General features: G+C 37.2%; 1 protein-coding gene across 2 annotated transcripts; it reads right to left on the reverse strand.

The window, feature by feature from the left end:
- Positions 1-499: 499 nt before the first annotated feature.
- Positions 500-12829, reverse strand: rbm18 (RNA binding motif protein 18). 2 transcript variants are annotated; one of them, XM_056736102.1, is made up of 6 exons: positions 12665-12829; positions 11946-12059; positions 5771-5897; positions 5377-5463; positions 2276-2364; positions 500-1358 (listed from the first exon to the last, which is right to left on the reverse strand). In XM_056736102.1, exons 2-6 carry the CDS (start codon positions 12050-12052, stop codon positions 1196-1198), a joined length of 573 nt encoding a protein of 190 aa, XP_056592080.1. In that variant the 5' UTR covers positions 12053-12059; positions 12665-12829; the 3' UTR covers positions 500-1195. The 2 variants fall into 2 exon arrangements, with proteins under 2 accessions (XP_056592080.1, XP_056592081.1); XM_056736103.1 differs by having other exon boundaries at positions 5383-5463; positions 12665-12827.
- Positions 12830-12850: the final 21 nt, after the last annotated feature.

Here is a 12850-nt window from a genome sequence, read left to right on the forward strand (position 1 = left end):
TATAAAAATCGTATGGAAGTGGATTGAAATTGACGGTCTGTTAGGATATAAATCATATTGACAAGCAGTATTTTCTTTATTTCTCTCATAATTGTATATGTTTAGTTCCATAATCAAACTGGTATACTCATATTAATAGGAATGATAACGCGTAAAAATAAATGAAAGGATTGGAAGTAAATATAACAGAATAAGCGGGTTCGTTGAGCGGGAAACTAAAATATCCGAATATATAGAAAGAGTTATATTTTACATTATTTAAAGCTTACACACTGGAATATTAAAATGCAGCCCAAAACGTACTAGTTAAAAATGCACAGTATTTTTATATGAAAATAATAAACTCACGAACCAACTGGACCAAACGAATAAAAAGTCAGGGTGGAGCCACTATTACAGCTCATTTGCGCGTTTATACTCCGTTCAATACAATGCACATATAACTGCAGACCGAGTTCAACTGTTTTAAATTCGCAGATATTAAATTCAAGACAAGATGCAGTTTGATCACTTTATATGAGGTACGTTTGATTTATTTCCTACTCGGCATGATGAGCAAAATCTATCAAAATACCTGAATATTTACACTTCTTCCAAACATACACTTTGTGTCGCCTTGTGCAGACCTGATAAGCCCTTTTCATTCAGACATAAAAAGGCAAATTAAAGTAAGATATTATTAGCTAAAGAACTGTAGCAAAATGTAACTATTGAATTAGAGGGTTTTTTTCTCACACACTACACACAACAACATTTCCACAAGCAGCACAGCATGAAACCACATGGGGCAGTTGAATACAAAAACAATCAACACAAACAACAGGAGCTGCGTTCTGGAGAATATCAAGAGAGTGTGTGTGAAACATGTTTGAAAATGCAAAAAGATCCAAAAGTTCGATGTTATTACCCCAGGAAAAACTGAAATGACTCACATCAATATTTATAAAAGATAACATGTCATCAGAATGTTTGTTGCTAGATCCTGCTTACACGAGTCAAATGTCAGTCACGGTAACAGCACCATTGTGGCCTGGAAACAGCACAACACTACAAACAGTGTTACACTTTTTCATAATACATAACAGTCTCACACTGCAAGAGATTGGACCAGCTCATCTCCATACATCTCTGTCCACAATGTGCACACCAGTGTTGGTCCATTCAGTGCGAGGACCACCGGTCAGTTTTGGAGAGATCATCTCCTGAATTTGCGGTGCTGTTTGTGGTACGGTTGAGACCTCTTGTCCCTCTTTTCAGGAGGTTTGTTGTAGATATATGCTGAGGGTCCAGAATAATCATCTGGGTTCTCTTCCATCATCTGCAGCTTGGCTTCAATGGCGCGTATCTTTGCGTTAACACTTAAATAGTGCAAAGAGATCAAAGAGAAAAGAATAAAGTACAAAACCACCTACTTTTGATCATGAGTATCATTGACAATTTTATAAGTTATAAATAAATCACATTTTACGGACACATTTATAAAAAAACTCAATAACTATTAGACAAGTAATGCACCCGTTTGTTAATGTGTTGCCCATCTCAAAACATGCATGACTGTATTCTGTCGAACGCAAGAGAAGATATTTTGAGAAATGTCACGGTGTAAATGTGTCGAAAGAATGACAGTCAATGGGGGCCAGTGTTGTTTGGTTACCAATGTTCTTTAGAAATATCTTCTTTTGTTTTCAGTACAAGAAAGTCATACAGGTTTGAAATATCATGAGAGGGAATAAATTATGAAAGAATTTTACATTTTTTGAGAGAACTAACCAATTTGTGTGCTTAAGGTTGTGAAACAAGGCTCTAATTAAATTAAGAATATAATGCTGACATTTTTACCCATTTCCACTTTTCAATTATAATTTGTTCTTTTGTATTATACAAACCATAACTGAAAAATGATTTAAAGGGTTGATTTAAACAAATCATGGCACAATGTGCTAAAATCACTTCTTAAAAAGGAATCTGATTTCATCTTTTTTAAATCACCTCTTTTAAAGAGAAACTAATTGTGTTTACACATAACCCTGAGACAAACGTCATTCTGCATGATTAAATAAATCAATAAAATAATATTCTATTTTAACAATACATTTCATAACAAAAAGTTAAAATTGACATCAGCTATTCATTGTTAGAAAACAAATGGCAACTGTTGTGTGAAAATGAGCCTTGTATTAGTAGACCGAAAAGAAAAGAGGGGAGAGGGAAATATTGAAACAATGAAAGAAAATCAAGATGATGAGTTGTAGCTCAGAGCTGTAATGTCCCAAACCTCAGTGTGGTTGGCAGATCCTCTGTTTCACTCGATGAAGGCTCTAAACTAGCAGGCAGATTCTTGTCTCCTTTAAAGGGTTCAAATCTCTGGAAGAGAGCAAACAAGCAGACCAAAATAGACAAAAGAAATACAAGTGAGTTACACATTTATAAAGAATTTTGTGGCTTTTTGTTTTTTGCACTACATTTTTCTGTCCGATCAAATGCTATTAGAATGAGAATGTCCCCCTTCCTAGAACTGCAAGTCTAGCAAGTAGCAATATGATAGGAATCTGTCATCACAACGCAGGTTTTAAGAGGTCACATGCAAAAACAATGTTTATGGATAATGAGCGGTCACTCTCCTCTCACAAAGCTGAAAACCTGAGGTCCGGTTGATCTTGTTTAGTCCAATCAAGTAGCACACAATAGCTGCTTATTAGGGATGAAATCTTTGTTCTGTGTGACAGTGCTGCAATAAAACATCTGTTGTGCACATAATACGACAGCAAAATTACGTTCTCTCTTTAAAGATAGGGCTCATGATCACGACAACACTGGTTGACTGCTTAATTTGATTTGTTTAAACTCAATCTGCCTTTTTGTCTTTTGCTGTGAAACTTCAAGGGAGACTTTGCTAGTTCCCACACCAACAATAAAATCACTTTTTGTGTCGCACTTACAAAAGAAAGAAATTATGTAAAATTCTGATTGACGTTTTGTGGGTCAATGGAGAACCGATTAAGAAAAGATCGCAATGCATAAATGAAACAAGGTTTCTTCCTCCGCTACTGCTCACATTCTCGCCCTAGAGCATTGTGGGAAAAGCTGGATTGAACAGTAATGGCATGCACATTCATTCCACTCAAAAGTGCCAATCAAACAATCCTTACGACCTTCAGCACAGTGACAGCCAAGTGTTTTATGAGATCCTGTGGGAAATAAAAACAAAAAATGATTAAAAAATGCTTTAAAATGAATGCACATACTTAGTACTTAAAAGGGTGGAAAAAGTAAATGAACAATAAAAAACAAAATATAGTATATATAGTAAAAGTATAAAACCGAATACTCGGCAGCGGAAATAAGACAAAGAGTATCTCTATCTATAAGGATTTGGGCGATAAACATGGGTTTGGAAAAAATCATAATTTAAGAGTTGGAACATCCCACAAAAAGAATAGGAATTAAAATTGTAATGAGAAAGAGAGGAATTTAAAAAAATGAAACTATACGGCAAAATAAAAAAAGTGCAAGATCAGATAGCTATCATTTTGTGTTTTTGCTACATCCTAACTCAAATTGTTCAATGTTTAGTTTAAATTGAATTACATTTAAATACAAACACATGGGGCATTACTTATTACATTTATATTACTTATTACTATAACATGTATGATTTTCAAACTTCCTTCCAATTCGGTTTCCGAATTCAACAGTTTAACAGCCATTAAAAGAACGTTTTAAATGAAATACATACTAATGTAAACCCCTAGTTATGACATTGTTGGTTAATATTATGGGAACATTAGCATTATTTTCTTCCAGTGAATGAATGTTTTTACATTTTGATGTCAAACATGAAAAACGCATTTCTTTAAAATCACAGGCACCAATGACTCAAACCCAATTACAAAAAAAACAGTTTTTAGAGAAGAAAATTGGATTTAGATTTTGTCAACTTTAGACTCTCTTGTGAAACCGTATCTGTTGTTTTCTTCCTTCGAATACAGAAAACCATTCCAACAACCCGTCACTCATCCTCTACATTACATTAGGCTACACCGAGTTCAACATATTCCTTGTGTTTATTTTCCTTTACATTGCTACACTCCACCCAAACAACTTTTCGGTAATGCAGAAAGTGCAAAGCATTTTTTTTAAATACACCATCAGACAGCTCCACTGAACAGCCTTCAAAGCAAACGACTGATATAAACATATCACTGAAGTATACACCGATCTGCAGGCTGTTGTTAAGGAGACGACCAAACCAACCCACATATTCTCACCAACATCACACACAATTGTGCACAATGTTGGGTGGAGGGTGGTCAAGCGGACCTGGAACCAGACCTGTGTGCTGCTACTTGTTGTCAACAACTCTGCACTGTTGACCGTGACCCCAGCCTGATGTCCCTTTCCCTTCAGACGAGGAGGGGCAGGGGGTGCACAGGAGGGGCCTGATTCTCAACCATACAGGATTTCCTCACTCTCAGCGGCAGCTGCCTATTGTTAAACACCAGGGCTCCCTGAAGGGTCCATTTCTGTATTTCAGTCGTACCAACTGCGATACTGAGCCATTACCACTGGTACAAGGGGTAAGCCGGTTGTTCAAAATTTTGTCTGGTAGTCGTATTTAATGGTATATCATAATCATTGATTCATTTCCAAAATGTCTGATATATTTAACAATATAATACATTTATAAATTATACCATTATAACACTGTTAAATCTATTTTTCAATTATCTGTCAACTATTACAGTGACTTCGTGCAAATGTATTTTATAAGCCTGTAGGATTCAACCTAAATAATACAGCATTCATTTATTATTAATACAGGTTTTGTTAACAATTAGTTAATGCATTAGCCAAGATGAATTAACAATATTTCTACAGAATTTATTAATAATTTAAAATCAAAAATTGGTTCTGTTAACATTAGTTAATCCATCGTGAACAAACAGGAACGATTTTATTGGCATTAACTAACATTAATAAATGCTGAAATATATTGTCCATGTTGGCTAATCTGTTTACTAATGTTAACAAATAAAACCTTATTGTAATTCTTTACCCATATTTCTTTATAACAAATCTATAAAATGTCTGGCATCGATACAAAAGCGTTACATCTACGTAACGTGTATCAGTGCAAATTTTGTTCAATCATACAAAAATGTTGCAAGCTGCATCTTTCCTTTGTGACATCAGAAGACCTTCAGTCACACTGTGCCTACACTGGACACATCAACTAAATCACTCCCATTTCCAACCTAACTGCATATGCTGAAAGCGACTGACTGCGTGGTTTCGCCAAACTCAGATATCTCATGAAGTTTCAACCAAAGCATTAAGGACATATGGTAAGACAGGCAGACATTATGCGATACCCACCTTTACCTGTGCATGAGCCCAGCGTACAACTAACTTCTTGGAAAGTGCCAGCTTTCCATTCAGACGTTGAATGGCCCGTTCAGCCTCCTGTGATGCACAATAAACAACACTTATTGCAAACATCAAAATTAGACTTTAGGATCTTACAATGTTACATAGTTACATGTGTCTATATACATTTCTCACTACCCTTTCCCCCAGAGAATTGGACACTAAAAGCAAATTCACTAAACAGTTCAGCTGTCAACCGTTTTTTTTTCAGTATTTCAGCATAAACCTTTGTCCTGCTGCTAAAACAACACCAACAGCAGCACATGGTGAACAAACACTCATCAAGTATCATTTCCATATCAGAAAGATAAGAGTTGATGTGGATGAGGAGAAAGCACAGAACCTCTTTTGTCTGGAAGTTGACAAAGCAGTATCCTCTTGGCTGACCTTCCAGAGGACCCGACTTGTGGAACAGAAAGTCAAACTGCTTCACTTTACCAAACTTCTCTAGGAGCTTCACTAGGTGGTACCTGCAGGAAGAAAAATTGAGATGTTATAATAGCTGACAAGTTGTGTATTTGCTTAAATGTCTATGGCTCAGGTGTCCTTTAATGTATGGTTAAGGGATTTTTTCACCTGCTTTAGTGCCTGACAGGTGAACCTTGTAAATGACATTTTTAAGAATGAGCATGTTATCATTCATGTGAGGATCACAAAGGATAGCGGCTTGCCGCTATAACAATGGTTCCCTTCGCAAGCATCACTAACATATATATGGAGCAAAAATGATTAACAACCGTTATTAAAGCCGCAAGGGAATAATGCATGACATGTAATCGTAATGCAAAAAGGGCTTGATCAGAATGACAGGCCTCTTTACACCTTTTTAGCTGTTGTAAATATTTTATTAACACAATACAAAGGATACAGCAGGGGGACAATGAGGATATAAAACAGCGGAAGCCTGAAGTCCCACAAGAGTTTAATTTAAGACAAACAATTACGACCGAACACTAGCCAATAGGAGACGAGGAATGCACTACGGACCACCTTTAGCATCTTCAAAAATCCAGTCTTCTTTCAATTTTATTTTCATAATGTGATGTATATCAGAATGAAAAACTAAATGATTTTATCCTGTTGGGAATTGATTGTATCATAAAAAGTTGACACTCTGTACAATAACAGAGAAGTTCAGCTAGCAGGCCCCCGTATGTTACGAGTGGATGAGTTGCAACATAAGAGGACTGACTACAAAAAAATCAAAAATCAAAACTATTGATCCATTGCTTGATACAACTAAGAGTGCAGGTAAAGAGCGGCCATATAAAAGAATCAATTATTTTGCTGATGTCCTTCTGAATCCTCATATCTCCATATTTCGTGATTTTTAGTATCATTATTATTAGTCACCCTTTATGTTTGTCACTGGGTTTTGCAAATATCTAACAAATTCAAAGTATTAAGAAGTGCTTGTCAATTTTAACAACACAGTATTTGATCATTAACAGTGTACAGTGTTTTGGACAAATTTGGACAGGCTTTGGAAGGACAGCAACGATTTGCTTTTCCAGAGAACAGGAGCACCTCACGATCACTCGGAATCTGTCCAGACAACCATAGTCTAAAGAGTTGTAAAAACAGGATTCTTCAAACAGCCGTGTCCACCTTATTCGAGGGCAGTCTAGCATGCAGTCAGTAGGTAAATGAGAGCATTTTCTCTCGATATGCCAAATATCCCTGCTTCTGCATGTTCACCTCTACATCATTCATGTCCTTTCATATGGCATAACTACAAAGAGTCTGTGAACCAAAGTTGCATTAATCATTCTGTTGTTCAGCAAACCACGCAGTTATACTCTTGCTAAAAACCTCCTAAAGCAGGATAGTTGCTTATGAAGGGCATTGGACTGTTCTTGTGTTACCATTATCCAATCACGTCATATCATTAGAAAGGGAATGTCATGACATCATTTTCCTGTCGCTATAGCATTGGCTCAAATGTCTTTGTGGTTCCATCAGCAAAATTTCTAGGTTTCAAAGCACATACGTTCAAAGGCGTTCTTTTCCATGGGAATGCTATGGTAAGCTTCCTATAGGTATTGTATACCTCCTTGTCAGGAAGGCATCTAAGTTTGCATTTCCTTTAGCTGGGAAATGGACCGTACAACAAAAATGTGTCAATACGTGATGATGACATCACAAGTTCGACAAATATCACCACACTTGTGGAAAAACGTTTGTTGCATAGCACGCAGGGAGATGAAATGAGGAGATGCCTGAAACGTCTATATTGTTTTGAACTGTTGGTTATTTTTAAAACTTGGAAAGGTAGTAGCACGGACAGAACTGGGGTCCTGGCTAATGTTTTCCCCTCCTCTCCCAAGAGCTTTGCTCCGAGCAGAGTTTCGCACTTTCCCAGGCTCCACCCTCTCAAACTCGAGCCTCGGCATCTTCCTGGCTTCCATGTTACGAGTGGATGAGTTGCAACATAAGAGGACTGACTACAAAAAAATCAAAAATCAAAACTATTGATCCATTGCTTGATACAACTAAGAGTGCAGGTAAAGAGCGGCCATATAAAAGAATCAATTATTTTGGTGATGTCCTTCTGAATCCTCATATCTCCATATTTCGTGATTTTTAGTATCATTATTATTAGTCACCCTTTATGTTTGTCACTGGGTTTTGCAAATATCTAACAAATTCAAAGTATTAAGAAGTGCTTGTCAATTTTAACAACATTTTTAAAACTTGGAAAGGTAGTAGCACGGACAGAACTGGGGTCCTGGCTAATGTTTTCCCCTCCTCTCCCAAGAGCTTTGCTCCGAGCAGAGTTTCGCACTTTCCCAGGCTCCACCCTCTCAAACTCGAGCCTCGGCATCTTCCTGGCTTGCTGCAGATTAAGGAATCGATAGTGGCCTGATTCGAATGGACAACCTGTAGACTTTTTCAGACCACAATGCAATGCCCCAGAGGGCCATAAAATGGGCCGTGGGGAGGAGAAGAGGGTCCGTCCAAGTAGCGAGCAAAGTCTTTGGCTAGGATTATACTGCGAAAGCGTAGTTGTGAGCCAAGCATGTCATGACAGTTTGGGCCAAGACTATTATCCATAACAAGACCTATGAAGAAACTAAAATGAACTAGTATGAAACCTTTAATGTGCACTGCTAAAAAAATAAAACAACTTTAATGAATTTAACTTTTCAGGATTGATTTCTGGAGTGTTTAAAAAAAGCCTAGGGGTTGTAACCAGGCAGGAGACCTAAGATCCGAACAGACGTCCTTCTGGGGTCTATTAAGTTAATGGAGGGGGTCTGTGGACTGATAAAGTATAACATAAATATTGTCGCTGTCCTTCTGATACCATGTATGCCCAAATTCACAGTTTTTCATGAAATTGACTTTTTTAATTATAACATACTGTGTTGTCAAAGTTGACAATGGCAAGACCTTTTTAATACTTTTTATTGGTTAGATATTTGCCAAACCCAGTGACGAGCATAAAAGGGTGACTAATAATAATGACTTGTGGCATGAAAATAAAAATCAGGAAATATGGAGATACAAGGTTTTAGAAGGACAGCAGCGATATACAAATCATATCTATTATCTACATGCATTTGTATCTTTAAAGTGCATTCAAGGTAAAAAGCAATGTATATACACAGTAACAATTTCTTTTTTTTGACCAATGAAACTGGTCTACCTCCCGCCTAACAGAATCTATTAATTCTATACTACTGGTGGATAAATTTCAATCATGGACTGAGTTTTATTTAGCAGAGCAGGACGACTCATTTATTATAATTTATCATAATTTATATAATTTCTTAAAATTAGGAGAAACTCATGGATTTGGGGTTCACCGAGAGATTTCAACAGACACGTGTCTATTTCAGAGCATGTGGCACTTTTTCCACCTTTGGCCGTCCAGTCGGATGCAGCTCTCTGTTCTCCACTGCCCACCGCATAACAGACAATACAAAGCAGAGCTCCAACAGCAGAAATCACAAACAACCTGCGGCACATGGTAGATCCATCACCGGCCCTAAATGGGCCCCAGCGGACCACGGACAGGTCAATATGTCATGTTATTACGACAGCAGCCCTTACTTTGTGTGAACAGTCCAGTCCGGCCACCTTTACTGTGGGAAACCAGCCCTGAAAAGGGTTGCGTGTTTGTGTCAAAGGAATCGTGCATCATGCCAGGAGGAGCTTTTGTATTACTGTAAATACTGTCTCTCTTTAACACCTGGCATCAGTGATGTCAGTCAAACAGCAGGACATGTGCAGGTCAGTTGTCCTCAAACCATTTCAGGTAAGGCCACTTCAAATAAAACAAAAACCATCATCACAAAGTAAACAATAAGTGAAAAGTAAAGTAAAGCGTAAATCAAGTCGAAACGTTTTTGTCATTTTTTGACAAAGCGCAGCTGACTGTAGAAGCGAGTGGTTATATTAAAGTTGCAGGGCAGGTGGAAAGTACAAGGTTTGTGCAATTTCAGCAACGTGACTTGTCATGGTGCCCAAGCACTGACCAGCACAAATCAATGGCATACATTTTCACCAGCACCCCAAGTAAAGTAATTGAGGTGACCGCACAAATGTGTCAAGAATGTGAGTTGCTTTTGGATCGGGCTGGCAGCATGTCATAAAGGTGAATATGGTGATGCTGAAACGACTGTCATTAAGGTGGATAAATGATTACTACAAAGAGGGTGTTTATTACAGGAAAAAATAATAAGTTAAGACTGATTATGTGCAAAAATGTATTAGTGACAGAACAGTTCTCCAATATCTTGCAATTATGTACTTATCCTAATGTTGTTTGATCATATGACTTGTTTTTTTGCAATACAATGAAAAAATCTGAAGAATTGCACTGCTCACTGTACAATTACTATGCAATAAGACTTAAGCATTAAATGTCCAACGTTTATTTTTTTAGAGGATCTTTTGACAGAAATACAATACACATAACTATGTCTTCAAAGGTGGACAAAGACATTACATAATGAAGCGTTATTTTTTATTACTTTAGATCAAGCGATTACTATCTACATAGATACACCGCGAGTGTTTTGTATTGCATGGAATTCGCCATGTTGTTTCTACAGTAACCCTAGACGGACAAACTGCTCTACAGACAGGTTTCGTAAATACGTTACTCCTTCTGCATCTTAGTTCTGTGACAGCCACCTTAGTGCTTTAAAAGGGAGGGGTGGGGTGTGATTCAAAATTCTCATCATTCATAGAAGACTGACAGTTGTTAGTACATAGATGCCAGGAAAATATCTTTAGAGAAACAAAGGGCTCACACTTTTTCTTAAAAAAACTAAATTCTGCCTAAAATTGCTAGTTTCAAAACCCTTAGATTTTGTTAAATTTATATATTTTTTATTTTCATGACTTCTAGGCACTTCAGCATTCTCAGCATATTTTAAAACGGACAGTGATAGTATATTTATATACACTGCTTTATAATCTATTTTTTAATGATGTATTATAAAGTTATAAAAACATTCACATTCCATACGGCTTTTTGTGATCAAGCTAATTATATTTGCGCAAAAAATCATGAATTATTGTTAAAATAAATGCTTAGATTTCTTTTTAACATGCTTTCATGAGGAATTAGGAAACACAATTAATAAAAACGACTAAAATGCAACATAATACACAGCATCTCTAACTAAAAAAAAAGAATGGCACAATAATGTGTATTATATTCTACTTTTTAAATGCACACGGACTTAACTAAGGATTCAATTCAGAGAAGGATGAGCATGTAAACATGGAGCAACTCCTGAGATCTCAAGTGTCAGTTACGTAGACCATGTGACTAATTCTAATCAAGTTTGAAATACTTAAACCTTCTACTTTATCTGTTCTAAAACTTTATAAATCTTTGATGATCCCCACACATCAACAGTGCAAACCTTGGAGCCCCACGTTACCTCCAAACTCAATTACTATTCTCAATTATACACTTCCTAAAAAAAAACTAAGAAAAAAATTGCCTTCGGGTGACTTTGACCTCACATAGCAGGACTGTGTGTGTGCAAGATCTGTAGTATCCTGAAGTGGAACTCGCTACTACAAACACTCCCAGCATGTGAACTAATTAATCTTCCCAATCAACAGCCTATGGGCATCGCGGCTGTTTTCATTCAAGCAGGTTATTTAAAGAAAAACAGAGGAGCGAGTGGGAAGGAAACGACTGTCTAGACGCCAGCCCAGGCAAGCCGTACATTTTCCAGGGGTGCTCTCGCAACGTGTGCTGTTTCTCTCTAGCTTCCCTTCTCTGTCACCCACCCGCCCCCCTCTCCACCTTGAGCAGCCGCTACAGGTTCACAGAGTAAACACGCCAGGTGAATGAGGAATGATGGCAGCCCTTCAGCAAAACAGGTCTCCATGGCCGAGTGGCTCTCTTTAACACGCCTTGTCGTCATCTGCTCATTCTCCAGCACAAAGACACATACAGCTAATCCATCATTCAGGCAGGTCCACAGGTCTGCCTGGAAGGCAGTGCAGTAAGAGCCCAGCCCAGGATTTCTACGGAGGAAAACACTCACTCTGTGATTTTGGGGTCAACGTTGCCAATCCAGAGTCGATGACCGTCCTGTGCCGATCCATCAGAGAGGATGGAGGCGTTCTCTACAGACTCTGCAGGCGACTGCATGAGGCTCCTGAGAGAATAAACAAACTATATCAGTGAATTCAAAACAGATGCTAGTGATGGAAAAACATGAATATTAAATTCAGTTTTATTCCTATATTGCTTTCACAGTTTTGCAAAACAGGTTTGGCAAAAATCCTTTTTAGCAGTAGAGAACTTGGTTAAAACCTTATAGATATAAATAAATTAAATCATTACAATGTGATGTTAACATTAGCACACAAAGATAACGTTTATATGAAGAGTTTGGTTCCAAAATGAGATAACTCATAAAATCATAAATCATGTTTTTTATTGTGCTTTCCAATTAATATCAATCAAACTGCAGTTAGTTTGTTTTGAAAAAATAAAGCTAACTTTAACAATGAAGCACAATAAAAACATGACAACATAATAAAAAAGATGATTTTTAGACAAATTTAAAAGCGGAGTTATCTCATTTTGGAACCAAACTCTGCATTTGGTTTTGACTAAAACTTTCTAGAAATATTTACAAAGAGTACTACTGACTGTAAACCTTAATCACAGAAAACATGAGCCGAAATGATCATTTTTCATACCATTTGCTGTTAGCAAGCGATGCTAATACAGTAATTTCAGTCACAGAACACTCACCCTTCTTTCGTAGACCTTTCCTTTGTTCTCAAAACCCAACTCGCGACACACAAAACAAAATAATCGGCAATGCCTCAGAATTTAAACTTCATCTCTTTTATTTGCCACACGAACGAACCTCGCAGACGAAACTCACAGTGAGTTAGCTTAGCATTCATAACATCAACAAAGGCGCCGAAGAGTGAC

This window comes from Triplophysa dalaica, chromosome 22, assembly GCF_015846415.1.
Source record: "Triplophysa dalaica isolate WHDGS20190420 chromosome 22, ASM1584641v1, whole genome shotgun sequence".
Lineage (NCBI taxonomy): Eukaryota > Metazoa > Chordata > Actinopteri > Cypriniformes > Nemacheilidae > Triplophysa > Triplophysa dalaica.